The sequence below is a fragment of the Melopsittacus undulatus genome, chromosome 4 (genome assembly GCF_012275295.1).
Source record: "Melopsittacus undulatus isolate bMelUnd1 chromosome 4, bMelUnd1.mat.Z, whole genome shotgun sequence".
NCBI classification, from domain to species: Eukaryota; Metazoa; Chordata; class Aves; order Psittaciformes; family Psittaculidae; genus Melopsittacus; species Melopsittacus undulatus.
The window spans coordinates 90,761,788-90,785,118 of NC_047530.1; the positions used below are offsets into that span (position 1 = coordinate 90,761,788).

A 23,331-nucleotide genomic window follows, 5' to 3' on the forward strand; every position below is an offset into this window, starting at 1 on the left:
CAGATTTAGAAGAACATGGATGAAAAGAGGGCTTCCCACTGCTGTATACACTAGCAAGAACTAGTACAAAACCCATTTTTTGCTTTAAGTCTCCATGTTTTGGAACAAAGGAAAACTGTTGACCGAGTTTATGGGCTCATCTTAAAATCATCCTGTACTATAAAAAAACCCCATTACCTTCTGTTAAATGCCACTGTTCAGCTACAGACATCAACCATTCACTTAAAGCAAAACTTAACCATTTTCTGACAAATTGGCTAAAATTGTCCAGGGAAATCAGAGCTGACAGCTCAAATACTTTTCACAGACTATATACAGGAGAATGAATTGCTTCTCACTATTACCTATCAGTTCAGTTCCCTCACCCTCCAACCCAACTCTGCCAAGCATGGGTGTTTCTCACTGTGGCTGCTGCATTATCGGTACTTTTTATAGAGAGACAATACAGTGATGATCAATACAAACACTTTGCTCATTTTTTATATTCAGGAAGTTGCCTTCGCCATGGCAGGTGCTCTTACTTCAGAAAAGCCACACTGCTGAAAACATCTCTAACATGGCAGATGCCTGAAAAAAAACCCCAAACATATATATATATATATATATATATATCTCAACCCAACTGGCTCTCAAATCTGTCACGAACACATTCAGAATATTTCTAGCTAAACACAGTGCATAATTAACAGTTACCTTAAAAAGACTTAACCTTTATTTGCCCATTTATTTCAGCCCACACTTACCCCTACTTTTCTCAGTACACTACCTGGATTACAAAACAGATTTCTCCACAAATAATTTAGCCAAGAAGAATCTTTTTGGGCTGGTCATCCACTTTGGAGCTCTACTGTACAACACAGTTGTAAGCAAATTCTGAATTCAAAGCATGGGGTTTTGATATTTGAAAACCCCACTAATGTTGTATACAGAAACTGGCGGTCAGCAGTATCGCCTTTACATACATTTTCAATTGCAAACTCATCTATTTTCACAATCAGAACATTTTTGTCTGAAAAGTTTATTTTAGTTCTCTGAACACTCTAAAGCGACTGTGCTTTTGATGTTACACAAGTGTCCAGATAAAATTAACAAAAATTAAAATGTTCTAAATTACAAATTTAATTCCTGTAAGAGCTTGAGAAAGGAAATAGAACAGAAAAGCATGACATACACACAATGTGAAGAAACCCCAACTTTTCATGCAATGGCAGGCAAGATGTAAAAAGCCACCCAAATTCACACATTTTTACACCGAATCATCAGAAAAGTACTCTGTAGTAAATCTGTACATCCAAATACATTTGGGATCTACACCTAAGTTACATTATTTAATGTTATATACACTTATTACCCCTTCTATAATGCCTAAAGGAAAATCATTCAAACCCCAAAAAAAAAAAAAGGCAAGACTAACTTGGAAAAAAAGGAGAATCACTTTTGACATTCTGTTAAAATGCTGGGTTTGTTTTAATCTAGACCTCAAATTGTTTATTATAAAACAAACAATTCTCTTCATTTAACATTTTGCTTTCTAACTGTACAGTAAATTGCATTGCAGAGAACACGTCCCATCTTCAAACTGTATTTTCTTTGGATGGATTTAAGATGTAGCTGGATATTACTTTAAAGATAAATAAATTGAAGTTGGTCCAACTAGAACAACAGCTGATATACTACATGCATATGGGTTTTTATATAGTTTTAAATTATTTTTTAAACAAATGACTGTAGGGTATAGTTGATACCGCAAATAAACCAAAAAGCACCTGGAGTCAAAATATAAAACATACCTCCTATCCTGGCAATGGCAGTAAAAATCAGAAGAGTAATCTTTCTGGAACGGCATTTTTACATAATTTAGAAATGTTAAGTACCAGGAAGACTACTAATCAAGTAGTTTTAGCAGCCAAGTTTCCCTCTTTTTATTGAATGGAACAAATGCTTTAAATAAACCGTTTGTCCTCTTCACTGAAGAGAGCTAGTCTATTCATTTTTAATGAGCTAGGTTTTTTGTTTTGTTTTTTGTTTTTGGGAAGATTAGCCACGTACTGTAGTAATGCCTACTGCATATAATCCAAGCATTTGCTGTGAACAGTTGGAGAAAGCAGTCAGTAAGAACCTAGGATCAATGAAATAGATGTTACTTTAAGCCATCCACAAAATGGAGACCCATATAGTGCCCAGTGTTAAAACCCAAATCTCTTCTTGCTCTTTTTCTTGTGCAAGTTCATCCCCATGAAAACAGGAGGTGATCCATAGTTCAATTTTCTTATTTCCTTAGTCAATTTTCACATTAGTGTAGATTTTACGAACAAAGGCACTTGTTCCCATGTAACCAATAGCTCCTGTAAAATAAACCAAAAATGTTGAGTATGTTAGAAAGCTGATCATCAAAATAGGACAGGAATATAAACCACAAACTTAAATAGAAAGTCACCTAAAGCAGGCATTCTGCATGCAGAAAATTATTTACCTGCAATACTTGTTTTCAAACTCTAATTACCCGTGTTTCCAGTGAACATCTGGCAAGAACTTCCCTAGTCTAGCAATCTAAATCCATTAAGCCATCTTACCAAGAGGCCATGCTCACTTGGCCTTGATAAATATAGAAGCCCCCCTACTGCTGCCAATAACCGGGTCCCTTTTTCTGAACAGAGGGTAAAAAACTTACAATCACCCACTCTGCAGGGAAGGTGGATGGGAGGTGGGTTTTTATTATAAGTTACATGCCTTCTGGATGAGTGTTTTATTGGCAGATGGGTTTTTTGTTCCTACAAGGCACAAATAATAATAGATCCCCATCCCAGGAGTCTGAAACTCCAAGGAGGTCTGTACAAAGAGATTAAACTAGTAGCAGTAAGTAGTTAAAGGAAATAGCAACCTGTGGTTTTCAAATTAGTAAGAACCATGAGTAGAGTATGCACTGTCACAGCAGTTATAAAAGAACAGGTCACTGGGTCCTGATAGGGGTAACAGTTTATACTAAACCCAAAATACCGCAAGACTAATGACAGCTAGAAATGAAAAAAAATGCACTGGACCAAGACCTCGTCTCAGAAAGAGATTCAGCAACCTAGCTGGTCAAACCCAGAACCTCAGATTTGCCAGGCTCTGTAAATACTGGTGTCTTACGATATCTGCAGGTAATAGCTTAATCTCTTCCAAGCAAAATGAGAGTAGATCAGCCTTGTGGAAGTCAGTTTGGCTAATTCTCAGGTTAGAAGTGAAGTTGAAAATTATTGAAGAATTAGACACAACTGCTTTCAGACTGCTAGAATAACACATCATAAAACATGGGAAGAATAGAGAAGTCAAGGCCTGTAACTCGCTACAGAGAAGAGAACTTCTCATATAAAAATATGGATGCTCAGTAAAGAACAGATGTTAAACAGAAAAGACTTATATTTTTCCTTCCTTGAAGTAGTACAGAAAAGCCCAGAACAAAGCACTAAACAACATTTTTCAGTGATGTGGGATGCACCAAACTTACCCAAGATGTGTTAAATACAAAATTAATCAACACTCAGCTTCCTGCCACAACTTCATTTCCCAATAAAAACATAAAAAGTTTCTTTTGCTATCAGAAATTAAAGGCTGCACAGATCTGCAGCTGGCAGTGCTGAACACAAGAGTTTCTCAGAATCTGGAGAGTTATTTATACCCTGCAGACTAATTGGATAATTCTTGAGGTCAGCCATGAAACACTCATAAAATTTTGTTTTTTTACACCCCCAAAAGCCAACATCTATATCTGATCAGGAAATCTGCACAAGGCAAAACCAATGCATTATTCCAATGGTTTCACAGTGGTAAAAAGCTTGTGCAGTCAGTCTTTGGGCTATACAGCATTTCAAGCTGTATAAATATCATGGCCAGCAAATCAGGGATTTGTATTACTAACTTGGACAAAGTAGAGTTCAATTAAGACAAATACAGCACCCACAAGATCAGGTTGCTGCTTCCAAGAATGAAGTGTGCTGAGGACACATCAGATGGAATGATCCTATGAAGACCCAGCAGTTCCAGGAGAGACCACTACAGCATTCAGACAGACCCAAGCATGGGCTTGGTGATGGGAGCTTAGAGTTATACAGCAGCACATGCAGATTCTTCTGTAGTCTGTCAACAAACTCATCTTCTGTCTGATGCAGTAAATGGACAAAATAATGTCACTAAACCCCAGTTTTAAGACTTGTCATGTTTTGCCTGTTAAAACAGGTGCTACCAACAGATTTAATGCCCATTTTAGTTGCTAAACTCAGATACATTCCAGAACTTGTTCTCTGAGGGTTTCTCTAGTGATGTGATGCCAGATACCACAGAGATTTGGGAGAACAAAGCATTAATTGTGTTTCATTTGGGATCTAGTGAATGTGTGCATGAGATGGAAGTGAGGGGGAGGAGTAGAGAGTAGCAGTCACATGAGACCACAGGCTCTCACCCCATAAACAAATCAAAACATATTCTGAATCACAGAAGCCTTATCCATGAAAACCACTAACAGCCAATACCCAAGGCAGGGGTTAAGCCTCAAGGCTACTTCATAAGCACTGAATAAAACATGGGGCAGGGAGGGGAAAACCCTAGACAATGATGACAAGAGAACATCCTCCTGAAACAAATGCAGGTCAGTTCATTCATTTACATAAAAATTCCATAGTAAAGGGAATTGTTTTATATAAACACCTTATCAGATGATATTTACAACCTCATTGTGTCCTATACAGGTTTAGCAGAAACAGACTGCAAGTGTATTTCAGCAGAACAAGCTTTAAAAAAAAAAATGAAACCAGAAAAATGAGAACAGCGAGGAAGAAAAACCATAGAACAGAAAAAGATTAATTCTTATCTATTACTTCAAACCAATTACCACTTCCTACAGTGCTAATGTGATGGCAAGCACAGAATTTTTTTAAAAAAGCCCTTCAATCATACTTACAGTATTTATCTGGACACTGAAGTGTGGTATTACAAGAGGCTGCTCTGTATACTACCTAGCTCCTAAACCATCCACTGAGTTGAGGAGTAAGTTTTATTCTTTTCTGTTATTAAGAGGGAAACACAAGCTCAAAAGGTTTGGAAGTTCTCATGGGCTCCCTACTGTCCAGTCCCAGCACTGAGATGCTCTACAGAGGGCAGCAGACTTTGTGGATCAAAGCATCCCACTACATGTGGGATTTGAGTTCACTAGGCATTGTCAGGGGAACTAAAACCCGAGTTGGATGATACAAGCATACAGAGAGTTTCCCTGGACCCTAACTAGTTTGTCTCATATTCAGCTGTGTGCTGCTGAACACACCCATTTGTGTGAGCCTCCAAAGCATAGCTCTACACACATTTCACAGGAGACATACAGTCAGTAGCACACATACTGCACAATTCTTAAACACAAATGTCTTTGTTAGACCTCAATGGCAGCAAGTTCCCTAGACAAATGCTTTTTGACAGGGGATTTTTTTTTTTATTCCCTCCACATGCTGTAAATGAGAGTTCTCACTTAAAAGGAATCTCACAGCTTCTCTTCCAACACACTTAAAAAGACAAAAAGAAATCTCAATAGAGCTGTGGAAATGAAGTTTAATGTGTTAAAGTATTTTCTGATTTTGAATAAATTTGGATTTTACTCTAATTTTCCACCAAGTAGTGTCCTACCATGACAAGAAAGCATTTGACAATCTTCCTTTTCTATGTTTTAAAAACCATTTTAATTACAGAAACTAGTGGGCAAGCTTGGCTTCTGCATTATAGACATTTTAATCAATACCAGCCCGAGCACTTTAAAAAGAAAAGATTAAAGCTGAAAAGTGTAAGCCTATTAAGGAAAAAAAAAAAAAGAAAAAAAAATGGCTGCAGGACTACCAGAACAGCAGGGAAGTCTTATAATGTGCCAAGAACCTGACGAAGCAAGATTAGATTGTATGACAGAAAAGGGGAACAGGTACTCAGTAGTTAAGAGATTATTTCTCTCCCCTTTTCATACAGCACCATGAAATTATCCACTTTCTTGGGATATCAAGAAATGTATACTTTACCGAAATTAAGTTGCTGTGAGGTATTATATGTCTCAAATATTCAATGCAAAGAAAGCCTTCCACCAGTGGCTATAAGACTATTTGTTCACTGCTGAGAAGTATTAAATAAGAATCACACTTAAAAAGCAAGTAACATCATACAAAGTGTAAAAGAATAAGAAGCACTTTTCAGAAAGTCAGGAAGCAAAGGATAAAAATAAAGCTAACAGGTGAACAAGTATATCCAACTTTATTACATGACCTCCATGCCAAAAACTATGGTTTTCTCTAAACATCTGTCAAACAGAATCTTAAAAAGCAATGAAACACAGCTGCACATAGGAGCACTCTGAATTCTCCTCACCCATGAATATCCCAATACTTCCTTCTCAAATGTTAACCTGAAACTTCAGTCCTTTTTTTTTCTGGTCACCCTCACATATACATGCCACAAGATACAGTCAAGTAGTGTCATCAGCACTGTGATACCACTGGTGCCTCAATGGTTGTATCTAGCTCATTTTCTTGGGGCAACAGTATAAACTGCATAATGAAATTCTAGCATGGACTAAACTTAATTTGGAATTAGTTTTGCAGAATTTCTTGCCTGAATCTTTCAAGCTTGCGCTGATGGTGAATGAAATTCTCTGCACAGTACATAAACTATCTTCCTATCAGAAAGCACAATCCACAGAGATCTCCTATATTAATTAGGAATGAAGTATAAGCACAGAACTCATAGATTCTGTTTCAAAACTGTAAACTTTTTTGAGCAGATTTTGTAGACATACACACTCCACGACCAAAATCACATAGCTAAAATCAAATTCCAATAGAAAACTGCCAATATATTTGAAACTTACCACACATGATTCCCAAAGCTGTGCTAAATACTGCCATATAACCAAAGTAAAATGATGTTTGAAACAAGCCATACATCCTGAAAAAGATAGGTATGAATTTATGTTAGGTATTTTCTCCATTTTTTAATCAATAAACTTATTTGACAATGTAGTAATCTGATATTCAAGCAAGAAAACTACCACTTACTTTGTCTTGAAAAAGTAGTAGTAGAAGGAGTACATGTAAACATAAATTGCAGTTGATGCCGCAGAAAGAAAGCTTGTCCATTGCCTGAAAGTAAACACACATGCCCATCATATATCTAACCAAAAGGCTTCACAAGAAAATGCACAACACACTAAAACCTTAATCTGAAAAAAGTGCACTGGTTCTACAGACTTATTTAACAAAATCTACATGTTGTCTGCTGTAAAGTGACAAAAGCCTCTATTGCTACAGCTGCCAGTGACACCATGTGATGATCCTTCTTCACTCATATTCCTGCATACCTTCATGTACCATTTTTTATACAAACATACATGAGCTCACAGATGCACATACACACAGAGAGCTCCTGTACAGAAAGGATCCAAGAACTGCTTTTATTCCCTACAGCTAAAATCTGGCCATAGGACACTTTGATAAGACCTACCTAAACTAAAGAAACATTATTGTTCTACAGAACTCCCACAATGTGGTTAACTATGCAAATAATGCAATACTTACCACCTATAATCCTCTGCATTTAGCAGGAAATACGTACAAACGATAGTCACACATACTGTCACAATGCAGAGGATAACCAGAACCAACATCATAAAGCCATAAACATAGTAGATCTTATAAGCCCAGAACGAAGTAAAAATGAAATACCTGGAGAGTAAACAAAATATGCAATAATATTGTAATTGAACTTAACTGATATTAATTTGTAATCAAATCAGTAAATAGCTGACAGACTCACATTTCAATAAAAATTGATCCGAAAGGAAGGATTCCACCTAGGCAAACAATAACAGCTGGTTCCATGAACCTGAAAGGTATTAAGATTAGTTTAGTGGCAATTTTTAAATCTTTTGTTTATAAATATATTAAGATATATGAACAGATTACTACTACTATAGCACAGAGAACTATTTAAAAGGCATGCTAAACAAGAATGTTTCTGTATCATACCAGCATATTAGAAAGAAGATTCCCCCAAAGATGTCATGTGTATGGATAGAAGAAGAAGTTATTCTTGGGGAAAGCTGAAACAAAACATAAGACTCATGCCTATATCACCTACTGGCAGGAAGTTAGATATCTAACAAGTCCTAAAGCTACAGAAAGAATCTCCCTTGGCCCAGAAGGGCCTAAGCAATCAAGTCCCATAACATCCATTAGGCTTGAATAAAGTTAAAGTCAGCGCTGTTGATGGCTACAAATACAGCAAAAAAACATAGAAAAATTTTTGCAGGGTAATGGTTATGTAACTAAGAACCAGTGTTTATTTTTAATGCTATACTGAGTCATGAGCTGTGGCCAAAACTGAACAGTCAGCTACCTGTAGATGATACTGTCACTTACTAAAGGTGACCTCTGTGCAGTACTTGCAGTGATGCCAGATCTAGCTAGTAACCAGTGATTTAATTTGCAGCTTCTTTTATTATTTATAGAGATACTTGTCTAAGTTGATGGTGTGCAATTTCATTACCTTCAAGAGAAGTATCTTATTTCTTTCTATCTGTCATGCTGACCCAGAAAAATCCATCAGATTTCAAAGATACAGGTCACAGTATAAATCAGGTTCTAGTATCTGAGCTGCATAACCCACCACTAACAAGAGACTAAGCGTGCTGCACTTTCTGGATAATCACAGGAGTACATGTTTCAGTGCCCAATTCACTTTGTCTGTTCAATCCCTCTGAATCAGGAAAGTAAGAAAACTCTATTAAAATATCCTCTGAGGATATTTTAATTTCCGTAGCTTGCTGCTTCCATCTCAGAATTGAATCAATAGGAGAAGGTGATTTCATTCATGACTTTCCAAAACCCCGTCTGCTTTTTGAGACTAAACACTCCTTTACATTCACTTAGAAAATAAAGGCTGATTCGCAATGCAAATGGGACACCTGGAATATTTTAGGCTCTGTGACATTAACAAAAGTGCAGAATTGGCAAAACAGCATTGCAAGCTTCTCCCCACCATCAGCCTGCAAAGATGTCTCAGCTTGTACATGAAGACCATTAACCAGAACAGTTCTGCCTTCAAGGCACTTTCAATCCCAAATCTGTAGAGGCATTCACTAAAAGAGGAAGGTTTAAGTTTCAAGATACCCATACAAGAACTGGGTTGGGACTATCCATTTTACATAGGAGGCTAAAGAGCATATCCAACCAAATGTGGATCAGTGATGCAGAACTGTAAGATTTGCTACAACTATTAAGTATCATGTATTAATTCAACAGAAAATCATATTAAGGAGTATCAGTAGAGCTGTTCTTCTACGCACAGCTCAATTTAAATTTTTTCTGTGATAACTTTTTTATTTAATGATCACACTTGAAAAGTCATTTTAAACATACTGAATTAAATACTTCTTAACATTCATGCTTCTCTTTACCATTTTTTCTCTGGTATAGGACGAGGCACTGCATTGACACGACATGGAAAATTAGGCTGTCCTGACAGATTTCGGCCAAGAATCGTACCAACGAGATTCAATGGAAGAATGACAAAGAAACAAATACAGCACACTGCCACCTGCAAGCAAGAATAAAATAATAAATAAATAAATAAATAAATAAACAAATAAATAAAAGCCCAACAGGCATAAAATCACAAGAAACAACCAGCCCACTCTCTATATATTAGCCCTTGGTAGTTATTGCTGTAGAATCATACTCGTGGTTATGAAGCATTAGTCAACAGTTCAATATCCAGCTGGAGACCAGTAACGAGTGGTGTCCCTCAGAGATCAGTGTTAGGACTGGTCTTGTTCAACATCTTTGTCAGTGACATGGACAGTGGGATTGAGTGTGCCCTCAGCAAGTTTGTCAATGACACCAAGCTGGGTGGTTCGGTTGATACGCTGGAGAGAAGGAATGCCATCCAGAGGGAGCTTGACACACTTGTGAGGTGGGCTGCTGCCAACCTTAAGAAGTTTAACCATGCCAAGTGCAAGGTCCTACAGCAGGGTCGGAGCAATCCCAGGCACAGCTGTAGGTTGGGCAGAGAAGAGATTCAGATCAGCCCTGCATAGAAGGACTTGGGGGTGTTGGTGGATGAGAAAATGAACATGAGCCAGCAGTGTACTCACAGCCCAGAAAGCCAACTGTACCCTGGGCTGCATCAAAAGGAGAGTGACCAGCAGGTCAAAGGAGGTGATCCTGCCCCTCTACTCTGCTCTTGTGAGACCTCACTTGGAGTATTGTGTGCAGTTCTGGTGTCCTCAACTTAAAAAGGACATAGAACTGTTGGAACAAGTCCAGAGGAGGGCCACGAGAATGATCAGGGGACTGGAGCACCTCCCATATGAAGACAGGCTGAGAAAGTTGGGGCTGTTTAGCCTGGAAAAGAGAAGGCTGCGTGGAGACCTCTTAGCAGCCTTCAAGTATCTGAAGGGGGCCTATAGGGATGCTGGGGATGGACTCTTCATTGGGGAGTGTAGTGATAGGAAAAAGGGTAATGGGTTAAAACTTAAACAGGGGAGGTTTAGATTGGATAAGGAAGAAATTCTTTACTGTGAGGGTGATGAGGCACTGGAATGGGTTGTCCAGGGAGGCTGTGAATGCTCCATCCCTGGCAGTGTTCAAGGCCAGGTTGGACAGAGCTTTGGGTGACATGGTTTAGTGTGAGGTGTCCCTGCCCATGGCAGGGGGGTTGGAACTAGATGATCTTAAAGTCCTTTCCAACTCTAACTATTCTCTGATTCTAACATACATCTATTTTATGAAACGGAAGCATTCTTTTTCCTGAGAAACTTCTTAATAATTAAGTGTATTTTCTTGCCTCAGTTGAGAGAACAGAACCATTAGAGATTCAGATTTTCTGCCCAAGAAAGACGTGGAAATCTTCACGGTACTTCATCACAGAAAATTCTGTCAGCTTGTCTTTTGCAGAGCAAGCTATCCCTGGGAGTTAATATCTAGCGGTTAGGCACTTGCGCAAAATTAAAACTGCTGGGTGAAAAATTTTTAATCCAATAAAAAAAAAAAAAAAAACCAACAAAAACCCAAACATGAACTGCAAAGCCACTTTAGAATGCTACCAAACACAATTTAGGGTTTAGTTTTCTCCACCACCCCCCAACTGGGTAATTAAGAACACAGACTGCCAAAGATACATGGGACCATTTGTATGCACACATACACAACTTAGAAGTGCAATGGTCCTATTACATATAGAAGTTAGGTTTACATACAATGTAGCAAAGTCAAGCCAATGCTCTAGCTCTTTCCAATGGAACAGCCTCAAAATTTCACTATGAATCACCTTTTTTTTCCCATATATGTATGTAGCTCTACTTCTGCTATTCCTTAAAAGCATATTTTTTTTTCAAAATGGGGAAATTCAAAGCGTTTAGCAAAATATTCTCTTATTTGTAGCATTTCATCCCAAGATGCATTCGCATTAGACAGTTTGTTAAGATTTTGATATTGGTACTTAAAGACAGAACAGTTTACCTGTGATGTAATAACCACAGTGCTGAATATTGACCCTGTGTCCTTCTTTTTGCAAACATATGAAAATACTGCCTTTTAAAAGGACTGTTGCCTGAGGTGTTGTGTACACCCTGCTGCCTCCTGAGCAAAGAGGCTATAGCCCTCTTTCACGCTATCAGGACACAAAGTCCATGGCAGCAGATGGATAGAGGACCAAGTCTAAGATCCACACACTGACTTGTTTACAAAGCAGTTACTCCAGGATAAATAAAGGCTGTTCACACATATGTTGTATCTATAGAATTCTATGCCAAGTAACTGAAAAGACAGAACTATATTAGCTCAATACAAAGCATTACATGAATCACACCAGACCACATCTGACAAAAGTCTGTGGGTTAACCCTCTATTATTGACCTGTATAGCATTACTAGGCTAGGCCAGATGCAAATGGAAAATGTTGCCTGTGGTTGGATGGAGCAAGCCTTCATGCTTCACAGAAGGGGTACACCAAACAGGTGGTCAACAAGCAGACGCACAGTCCAGACTACTCTGTATATCTTTGAGGAGAGGTTATTAAAGAATTGCATCATTAGCCACTACAATATGAAGCTTCAGTGATAAATATGGAAAAGCTAAGTAGTATTTTTACTTGCCAATAATAAAGCAGATTTTAAACAATTAATATATATTTGTTATCTCCTACTTATCTTCTTCCATTACTTGAAAAAACACAATTAAGCAAGCATAGTCTTAGGTTGCCTAAAACAATTACAGAAGTATTCAGCTAACTCACTTAATGGATGAAGGTGCCCTTTAAAACTAACTCAGTCTAAAAGAAGAGCAGATGAGAGCTTTCAGAGGAAAATGTCAAAAAAGTACTGGGAAAAAAATAAATCAAAAACCATCATCCTGAGTGCTACATTTACTAAAATCCTGACCAGAAGTCCCAGCATGTTTGAGGTGCACTGGGTAGGAGAGACATCCGAGAACCCAGGATCCAAATAAACTTCAAGCTGACCATACTGAAACTACTTTCAGTTGCAGGAAGAACTTGCTCTGCTTCTGGCCCAGCAAGGACCTCCAGGTGTTCCAGGTGGCCCTGTCCATGGTGCTCCATGGCATCCCAGCTGGTAGGTTTCAAATCTGGCTGAGGCAGAAAGCTCGAAACAGGCAGTGTGAAAGGATCCTGCACTTCTCATCCAGCTACAAATGTCTATAGAGCAGGTATCAAAATCACTATAGTATAATTTCTTAATCTCAGAAATTACCCCTAATGGGAACAGTGGTAGAAAGTGAATCCAATGCTTCAGTGCAGAAAGAAACTGTCCAGGAACAGCCTTAGGTTCCAAACTGACCTGAAACAAAACTTGGTAGCTTGTAAATGTCCATCTTGCAAAACACATCTACCATAGGGAATCTACGTGGAAAGAATATAAACTTGGACAAAGAGCCAAGCAAGGAAATATCCAGGCCTAGTTTACTGATTTTACAGGCCTAGCTACTACAGCTATTGGAAAACTCTAGATGAAAAAAGGCAGTCAGTAGTATCTCATTCTAATAACACCCACTGCAGAGCTGAATGGCTTCAAATCAGGTGGGCAAGTAGAAGGCCCAACATGACTTGGCTGCTGTGCTGTCCAAGAAACTGACTCACCATCAACTCTGAATTCTAAAATATTTTATTATCATAAAACAAGCTGACCAAGGTTCCTGGAGTAATGGCTTCGTAAGAACTGCCAACCTGTCTCAAAAAGCACACTTGTAACAGGCATCTGTCAGAAAATCTGAGTGCTTGTGATTTTACTAGCAGATCACCCAAAGCATGACTGATAATAGTGTAACATATTCTATTCTATTAGCCACTTGGCTGAAAAAGGAACTGATTTGAGACAGAACAGTTAGCGTCTTCAGTGAAATACAGTAAGCAGCAACAGGTGAAGACAATGTTTTGTTTAACAGTGCCTCAATGCCATGTCCTGAGGATAGCTGGAGTTGAGCTACAATTCCTTTTTTTTTTTCCCCTGGAGCCATTCAGGAGTCTAAAAATTATTTTATGCTTTCGCAGTGCAAAGGAGGCCTAACTAGGCAAGTAAAGATGGACCACAGTGCAGACTCAGGAATGCCTTCTACTTCCACGTGTTCAAGTTGATAAAGATGTGAACATTCTGTCTTCTGAGATAACCCCACCCTGGTGGCAGCAATATGCTGGTCTTAGTAGGTTGACCAACACACATTCTGCTTATCTCAGTAGCATCTTCTTTCTTGCTTCCAACTCTGACTACAGTGTAGTCTACCTGCACAGACTGATGCTTGCTTGCTGAATATTTACTTTCTTCATTCTTGGCAGCACTAGTCTTCTCTGAATGTGAGAGACTGGCGACAGCTGGTTTTTCTAGATTCTGCCTTTTTAAAAGGCAGGCTCCTCTTAATTTCAGCTCTGAGGTGAAGACAAGGTCTCCCTCTCCAAGCTGAAGAGGTAGTGCCTGTTGCCACACACAGCAAGGGCAGTTGAGGAGCAGGGCGGGCAATGTCTAAACCTAGAGAGTTTAAATCCAAACTGAAATGAACACAGGGCACTGGGGTACACAGCTGTCTTTACTGAAAAAAAGAGATGAAGTTGAGACTTCTGCCTCAAAAGTTCTGGAGTATCAGATTACAATGGTGACAGCAGCTCAGGCACTTACTGGTCTCCATTCAACATCTCCACATGCTCTTCCCTCCAGCAGAAGCATCTCCCTACAGAGGTCACTAGAAACATACCAAAAAGCTCAAACCCCAATAACAGCTGTTGCATGACTGGCAGAGGTAAAAAAGTTAGGCCTTTGTGAGCCTTACAAGAGAAGTAATGTAACACAAGCCAAGAGAAATTCAGAACAGTTTTAGCTATTTCAGAAAACACAAGATTATGCAAACAGGCAAATCGACTAGATCTACAAACCCAGTTTTCCATCAAGCAAACAAGCACATTTGCCAAAATCTATGTTGCTGAAGACAAATTACATGAGCTTTTCTACTAAGCAGTTTATTAAAACACACCCATTCTGACTGCTGCATTTTTGTTGTACAAGATATCTCATTTATACAAAAGCATTTGACTTAGTTTGCAGGTTTTAGTTGCCACAGAACACTGTCAGCCTCACCAAGCTTACATTCTTTCTAACCCCTTTTTGTTTTGTTTTAATGGGGAAAGAATATTCTATTGCCCTTGACTGCATGTGCAGAATTTAGTTTTCCTTATTTGAAAGGAAACATTGTCAAGAGGGATATAATTTATGTTCTAGTGCAATGTGTTTCATATTTTCTGACAACTGTAGATTAAACTTCATTCAAAGGTGATAATTAAAATTTTTATGAGCATATCTAATATTAAACAGCTACTGGCAAGTTACGGTGCCTTGACTGCTTAATGCACAAGGGAGAAAAGCAATAAAAATTAACTGTCAAAGCAGCAGCTTGATCTTTCCTGTCAGCTACCAAAACTGCACTCTCAGTCATGAGACTCTCTCCCCATATAGAGGTTACTGAATCTGTATAATGAAACAGACATCATCTGGCCAAACATTATACAGAACAAGAAAAGAATAGAGGCTTCAAAATAAAGTGTTATTAATTTTATTAAAACTAAGTTGTTAATCTAAGTTGCTGCTTTGGGTAATAAACTAAACTGTTGAAAAATTAGGCAGAAGCATTATGCTGTATCTATTTTCAGCAAAAATGAGGCTTTCAGACAAGGTTTCCAAAGTCACTTTCAGGCAATCTGAGGATATACCCTGCTAGATGTATATAACTAGATTTTTTTTCTATTTTTAGCCAGGCGTACTTCCTTATCCAGCTCAAGGCATGAAAAATCATTGGTGCTATCAGGTCCTCCTTTTTCAGTGGCAGCCAATAGTCGTATCAAGTTAGAGCTGTCAGGGATGGCTGCAGTCTGGATTAAGCCATCTCTTGGAGGAAACACTTTCTTCTAGTTTAAACAAGGTATAAAAGAAGCAAACACTAGCGTCTCGACCCCAAGAGAAAATCAGTGAGCATAACCCTATTTAATTAGATCATTTAAAATGCACACTGGAAACATTAGCCACCCAGGAACCTACTGCTCAAACAGAACAAAAATGGTACATCTTAAGCAGTTTAATAGAAGACGCATGGATGCTGCAGTCAGAACATTACACTAGTCATAGCAGCCTTAAAGGAAATCTTTAAATTATGTATCACTTGCAGAACAACGTAAAGCAGTCACAACTTATGCCAGATTTAAGATGCTCCCTTCAAATTCAATCATGTTATAGTCTGTAGCAATTTTGGATTACTTACTATTTCTGCATAGAACTACCACGACACTCCTCAAACATATATGAAGAGGTCACTTAGCTTGCCATTATCTAAAATTCTTCTTACTTGTTCCATGCTCTATTTTTTTGCATATAATTTAAACACAACAAAAACAGAAAGGTGATTGCTAAATACACTGAAAAGACCGACAAACAGCAACAGAAGGTGAGTCAAGGTGTACAACACCTTCATAACTCATCTATGTTCACTAGTAACACGATATAATAATTAAAAAAAAACCCAACCCCCCAAAAAATCAAATTTGGGCTTGAAAAGAACAAAGAATCGAACAGCCCCCACTGCATTTCTATAAAGGTGAAGAGATTAGAGAGCAAAACTCAGACTTCTATTTCTTTTTCATATGCCTAAGGAATTGAAAGTTTTAAATCATGAAGTTTTAAAAAGCTCCCATATTTGAATAAAATCTGTCACATTCTTTACTGCATTGTGAAGGGAAAGGCAGCTGAAAGACAGCCCAGGGAAGAAGTTAAGTCTTTGTTCAGGTTCATAGTGTATTTGACTACACCATGTCTCTCACAGTACAGGTAAGAGTGCTTGCATAGTACATTTAACTGGCCTAAAAGCAGAGTCCCAAGACTGAAGAATTATTTCAGAAAAAAAGCTTTAGATCTTCCCAGTCCCTACCACATCTTCAAAGCTCCATTAACCTCATTCACCTCATTCACCTCAATATAACTCATTCCTGATGTCTGGGATCTCCTTGAAGTTCAAACCAGAAAAACAGACTGCAATGGCAATGAGGTGTATGAGGATCCTGAAGAGCCCAATCTATCTGAGCATTTCAAGACAAAGCAGAAAAGAGCAGACAGGTAGATCAAAGATGCAGCAACTGTTAGCTTGGATATCTTAGCTCTGACACTATCGGCTGCCCTTGCCTACATTCCACACAAAAGTCTGTCTGGAGGGAGGAATTAAGTCACAGAGGAAAGAGACTACCAAGAAGTTCACAGAGGATGGCAATGCAAAATAGCAAAGCACAGCATATCATATTGAAGCAGAGTCTCTTAGCAACCTTTTAACTCAGAGACTTTTTTCAGCAACTCTGTTTCTGCTTTTTCAAGATTTACTGTAGTCAAGAAAGGGTGGTAATTCTTGCCAGCGATTTCGATCAAGAAGGCTGGCTTCAAGACATGACAGGGTAAAGGAAGTAATTTTTGTGTTCTAGTATATTGAGATGGCCAAGGTTTTCTTTTCCCAAGAAAGCCGCAGCAGGAAGTTTGCACTAGAGAATTCTGGAAGCTTCTCTATCTTGAAAACAAAGGCAGAAAGACACAAAGGTTCCTTATGCACAAAGCCAGAGGGCTTCCTGGAGACTTAAACCCAAGGCAGAACACGGTAATTTCAAACAATTTTCATTTCCTTCTAAAAACCAGCTTCATTAGGTGATTTGAAGTCATGAGAGCATTGCTTATGCTGATGAAGTTTACGATTCATAACCTGCTGCTACTAAAAGTCTGCTAACTCCAGTGAAGTTTTATTGCCACAGTCATAATGACTCAAACACTTTCATAAAACCTTGAGATCATTAAAATCACTGTGTATAGAGTCCTAACATCCTGATTAAGTGACCCCTGAAGATTTACATTCCCATTTGCTTCTGGCATATACATGTTTCCATGACCTTAAAATACAAATCGGTTGAACAGATTTACAAGACAAACTTCAGCACAGGTGGAATTCCCTTCCCTCAGCATTCCTGACCTCCAAATGGGAATACAAGTGAGAAATGTGATATCATAAATGCTTGCTCAGCAGTAAAACAGAGCCTCTTTGCGCATATTGAAGATCAATGTTGTAAACTTTTATGACAGTACTGTATATGACTGCTAGCTTAGGAAAGAAAAACCAATACAATATTCCTTTGGGGCAACAACTAATATATATGTTACACATCCAAAGATAGAAATTTAGTCTAATTTCTTGAAGAAAACCAGAAAAAAATAAGTGAACAGTCTGTAAGCATATTTAGCTTGATATTATATTTAGTGGGTTTATAACAATTAATTCAATGTAAAAAGTTTGTATCTAAGCATGCATTGTAAATGCTAACAAGGAGGTGACTAGAACCAGCAATGTACAATTAAATTAATGACTCCTCCATCAGTAAAAAACTGTTGAAAGCCTTTGCCTGAAACTGAGAACTGCCTCTCTTTATTACCATTTATGATTTCTACCACATTAATTCATTAACAAGAAATTCATTCATTAAGAAGTATTTTCAGTCACACAATGAATTTGATCATATCCTAAATAATACAATACATAAGACAGAGCTTGTAACACTAAGCTTCATTTTGTGGTGGATTTAAACTAAAAAGAAATCCAAGGCTACTCAAACATCTCTGAACAGACGAATAATTTAACATATCACAAATACTGATATGCAAAGAAGGAAGGTATAAAAAAAAAAGTTAAATCCCAAGTCCTGCTACAGAAATTGATAACAAGCCTTCCTATATGAAAATATTTTGTAAGTTAACAGTGCTACTGCACAGAATAAGAAAAAACAATTTTATGGCGCATATTTAGAAAAAAAAAAATCTGCCCTCAAATACTACCTCTTGCAAGCTCAAACAGAAATTCTGCCAAAGTACCAAGTGATTACACTGCATGGTCAATGTCTGGCTGGAGAGCACTGTATGCCAATGATCAGCTGGAGTGCATGGACATCTCTGCCTGGGGATAGATGAGGAGCTGACAGAGCTTTTGGGTCAGGGTTAAAGGGAGGGCAGGGACAGGGTACACAGTGAGAAGGTGCCCCTGCCTATGGCAGGAAGTTAGAACTACGTAAGTTTAAAGGTCCCTTCTAACCCAAACCATTCTGTGGTTCTATGATTCATAGGGTTATCTGAGGTTGCTTGAAAGGGCCATGACAAACAAAATCCTGACAAAAGCCACAAGGAACAAGAAAAGTCATGATTAAATGAAAAAGTAATCCAACCAGCATTGTTTTTCCAAGTGACACGGTTAATACACAGACACAAGACTGTAACTGGATACTAAATACAACTTCACAAAGTGAAAACTGATTCACTTTTGAAAAGCCCAATCTCCTCAGGACATCTCATCTCACACTGTTGCCTAGTCTTTTTTATTTTTTTCTGCTTGACTGCAATGTTTTGGAAGTCGCTTTCAGTTAGAATCCTTTTAACTTATAACCAGTTTGAATTTGCCATCCAGAAGAAAATTCAAGTGACTAACTTCCCATGTTGCTGTAACACTACTCTTGAATACAAAGCAGAAATGTCATTTTAAGCAGAAAGAAGACGGTTGTTCACATCCAGCAGCTGTTGCTATCATGATTACAATGAATTATACTTGAAGCACCTCAAATTGCTCCTAGAATAAATTTCAAACTAGTAAGCTAAAGCTATGACTCACAATTCTACTTAGAGTAAAATGTAGTTTTCCTGTGTCTACAGTGGTGTTTAAATTGTCCAGTAAAATGACTCACCATAGTTCCAAAGGGTATAGCTCTTGAAGCATGATAATAGATAGCAATGAAGTTAATGAAGAAGGCAGTTCCACACACCATTGCTGGAATAAGGAAGGCTCCAATGAACATCTGCTTTATCCATCGCCTTCCTGTAAGAATGGATATGCCAATGGGGCTGGTAAGATACAGCATATTTTGCTCAAAAAGTTATCAGCAAGATCTCTAGAACTGAGGTGTTCGACTTCTACTCCCCCAAAAAGGTGAAAGAAATGAGTAACAACATACTACATCAATACAAGTCAGCTAACAGTTTGATTTGACTCCTGGCAACTTACAAGAAGCAGCACATTTATCAATTTATTACGTCAGCTGAAAAGATGGGAAAACAGATACAGCATGACAAAATTTCAGCTGAGGAACAGCACATGCTGAATAAGCTGGCCAAACAAACCAGAGTATGGAACATTAAGTGTATGTGTAAGCTGCAGGTTAGTTGAGACAGGGACAGCAGAGCTGGCCCCATGCAGAGCCTGCTCACACCTTGAGAGCATAAGAGCTCAGCACTGCTCAAGGGACAACTCAGTACTACAGCTGCTTTCAAGCTAGCACCTGCTCTGGGTTGTCTTGACCCAACTAAGCCAACTTACATTCAGGACGTGTTAAGGAACTGGCTGTCCCTGGTGTAAAGCAAAATGCCACAGCATTTAATATACAGTAAAACTGAATTCATACATTTTCAACATCAAAAAAGGTAGAAAGTGATTTCTAAACCCCAGGCATAAAGGAAACAATACCACTTGTAAGCAGTTATTATTAAGTTTAGAGCTCTCTGAGGTGCTAAAAAAAAAAAAATCCCAAACACCAGCCCTCTTGGACAACACTTTAAGAATCTTCACTATCTATATTTCTTTAGTTTCTATGCTCTTAGTTTCTATGTTCTTAAATACTATATATATTTAAATACACCATAGATGCATCTGAAATATGCGCTAAGTAAACCCAGAAAAGTAACATATTCTTTTTAAAACCATTATATGTATTTTCACCATGAGCCAACATAATCACCATTTCATGGTTTGATACACACCTGATCTGTAGAAAAAAAATATGTAAATTTGGCTCAACTATACAGCACAGTTCACTTTAGAATAACCCTCATTGACCTAGATCTGTTTTTCTATAAACAAAACCACATGAAAAGAAACATCTAACCCCAAAACTCAAGAATACAGTGCAGTTGAGACTGAACACTAACAAGTATGTTGTGCTAAAAAGACACAAGATTTTCTTCTGCAAACTTACCAGAATTCTTTTTAATAAAGCACTGTAGAAGATAATAGATATTGATTACTCTTTTATTGCAGCATAGGGAATGGATGAAGCTATTGGACTGCAAGGACATAATTGGTTGTAACTCAAAGGCACAGCGGGGAGCACTTGAAGACAGCCTGTCCAAATCTGTTATGTCAATTTTATTGGGTTTCTGCTCTCTACTGATACTCATTTTGAATTTGCTAACTATAAAGCAGAGCACATATTGGAAAGAATAACCTTCTTTAAAAGATGCTATAAACAGTTCTCCCCATCCACAATTAATGATCTAGTAAGCACTGTTAAGTACTTTCTGTGTTAGTAAACATAACCCCCAGTACCTGTAAAGAAGGGCTATGTAGGAGTCATCTGGAGAAGACAACATGAGCTATTTAACAGCACACTGTAGACTAGGGAGAGACTATTACACTCTCTGGATTTCACAAGCCAAACAATTATATACAAAGAGTATAACAAGCAATTCATAAGATGCAACTGTTAACAGTTCTTTATCTCTTATTACTTTTAAATTAACCAAAGACTTCAGCTATCTTTAGTTAGAAAATGCAGCCAAAACTGAATAGGAAATAATAAGAAAGTTAAATATACTCAACATATTTCTGTTTATTAAGAATCTAATGGATTCCATCTGAATGGCCCAACTCCACGAGGACACCTCTGTAATGGAGCAAATCACAATTTCTTCCTTTAAGAATTTAATGAAAAAACTGAAACATGAAAACAATTTACCTCCTTGTCTAGCATAAAGGCTTCCTCCAAAATATCCATTCACTGGCGACGTTGCAGCATAAACAAATATAGCTGTACTAAGCATTGATCCTCTCCTACAATAAGTGATTTTTTTGGTAAATGAAACAGAAAAACAAACTTTATTAGAGCAAAAGATGACAGTAAGATAAGTACATTTAGAAGCAGTTATTTAATATTTTTAGCTAATGTAGTAATTTAAAAGTGCTGAAATTGTAAAATCTGCATAATAATGAGAACTGTTTGTATCTAAAGCTTCTGGCCAAGTCTAATTCAACCTGGGAAAAAAAATAAAAGTGTTGACATAGTACAGTCTTTTCTGATATGTATTTATTTTCACTGGAGTATAAAACCTCATCTCTGATCAAAATATTCTGACATTTGGACAAGGTATACTTTGTGTATAAAGAACTGAACTATTTATATGACATACATCAACTATAAGATTCAACTACTGCAGACAAAAGCTCCTCTTCACTTAATATGAAGGCCAGTATTAACAAAAATATGTTAAGAGGGTGAATGGTGTTTCTGCCATCCCTCAAAAATTAACTTTTAAGATGGAAAGTGTTCATCTTACAGAAAATTAGAAAACCTGATTTAGAAGCTATAAATACTCCAATGAAGCCACAAATCACCATTGAGTAGTCCGGCCAGAAGAGTTCAATACTTTTAAAATTATCACCGCATTAAATGTTGGAGTGCTCATTTTGGCATAATTTTTCCAAAATTTTACAGGCAAAGCTAATAACTTTAAATCACAAAAGCCATCTCCACATTTTTTTAAAGTCATGGCTAAAAATTACAACAAGCTATAAATGTTATTCATGAATAGAACTGTATCTCCATGTCTCTCTTTGTCAGCAAAAACCAGTAGAAAGTTTTCAGCCAGTTTGTTGTACTTTCTGCAAATCACTTGTTCTGAGAGATTCCAGACTACTGGCATTTTGGTTTTTGATGAACCATTACTGGATGCCTGCCCTACTCAAAGAAGTAATCTTTAGCACGATTGTGTTCCATGACTTTATGGATTGAACTCAGCAAATACACCTTCTGGTCACACATGCTAACATTTGCCTCTTAAAAAAAAAAAGCAGTAGTTTAATTTTAGAAAGCTACTGGTGAGACAGAAAGCACTTTTAACACTTGTCCTAACTTGAGACAATTCAGAAAAACATATGGAAAACCCCAGAAATCTATGCATAGTCTGACATGACACATGTAAATACAGGCTAATTGTAAAATGACCCACAGATGTTCATCTTAAATTGTCTCAAGATTTCCTATACTCAAGCTTACTCGCTTATGCTTCAAATATTCTAATGGAAAAGGTTCCCAAAACACAATACAGTACAGTAAATTAACAGTTGACACGACTCCTGAGTGTTTTGAAATGCCTGAAGAACACTGACAGGCAATCATTCTTGTAATTCTGGTTTACAGCCTTTTTCACTCACATCACTATTTTTCTAAACACAAGAACTGTCTGCGCCTGATTTGGTCATTTGTTCTGTTACATACCCAGAATTAAATTTACTTAAGAATGATATAAACTGATAATGCAATAAAAGACTAAGTGCACATATATTTTTTAAAATTACTGTTCTGACACATTTTACAATTGCCATTACCAATTTACAGCTTCCCTACAGTGCGTGAACACTCTGAAATGGTTTCATTCCCTCCCTTAAAGGGCTGACATGCTGTACAATTAAAAATGTGTATGTAAATCTCTCCAGAATTGTAACCATGGGACATAAGGGGAGAATAACACTTTATGAAAAATGAGAATATGCCAAGGTACTGCTACTACAGAGTGGCTATTTAATCACACCATTACAAGGCAGCTAACTTAAAAAACAAGAGCTCTCTCTAGTGGCACACTAGGAGCATTACAACTTGTTAAAATCCAGTTACAGGTGATAGTCAAGGGAAAATACAACAGATCTGAAATTCTAG

The 23,331-nt window shown here is 37.6% G+C and overlaps 1 protein-coding gene across 1 annotated transcript in view; it reads right to left on the bottom strand.

The window, feature by feature from the left end:
• Positions 1-689: 689 nt before the first annotated feature.
• Positions 690-23,331, bottom strand: part of LOC101879265 (transmembrane 9 superfamily member 3) — a 55,611-nt gene continuing 32,969 nt past the window's right edge. The window contains exons 8-15 of the mRNA XM_034061883.1: positions 21,355-21,449; positions 19,312-19,442; positions 9,461-9,600; positions 7,819-7,887; positions 7,581-7,727; positions 7,062-7,145; positions 6,875-6,951; positions 690-2,345 (exon numbers count right to left, since the gene is read on the bottom strand). Coding sequence (XP_033917774.1) covers positions 2,278-2,345; positions 6,875-6,951; positions 7,062-7,145; positions 7,581-7,727; positions 7,819-7,887; positions 9,461-9,600; positions 19,312-19,442; positions 21,355-21,449 — 811 coding nt within the window. The 3' untranslated portion in view covers positions 690-2,277. The remainder of the gene's footprint in view (positions 2,346-6,874; positions 6,952-7,061; positions 7,146-7,580; positions 7,728-7,818; positions 7,888-9,460; positions 9,601-19,311; positions 19,443-21,354; positions 21,450-23,331) is intronic.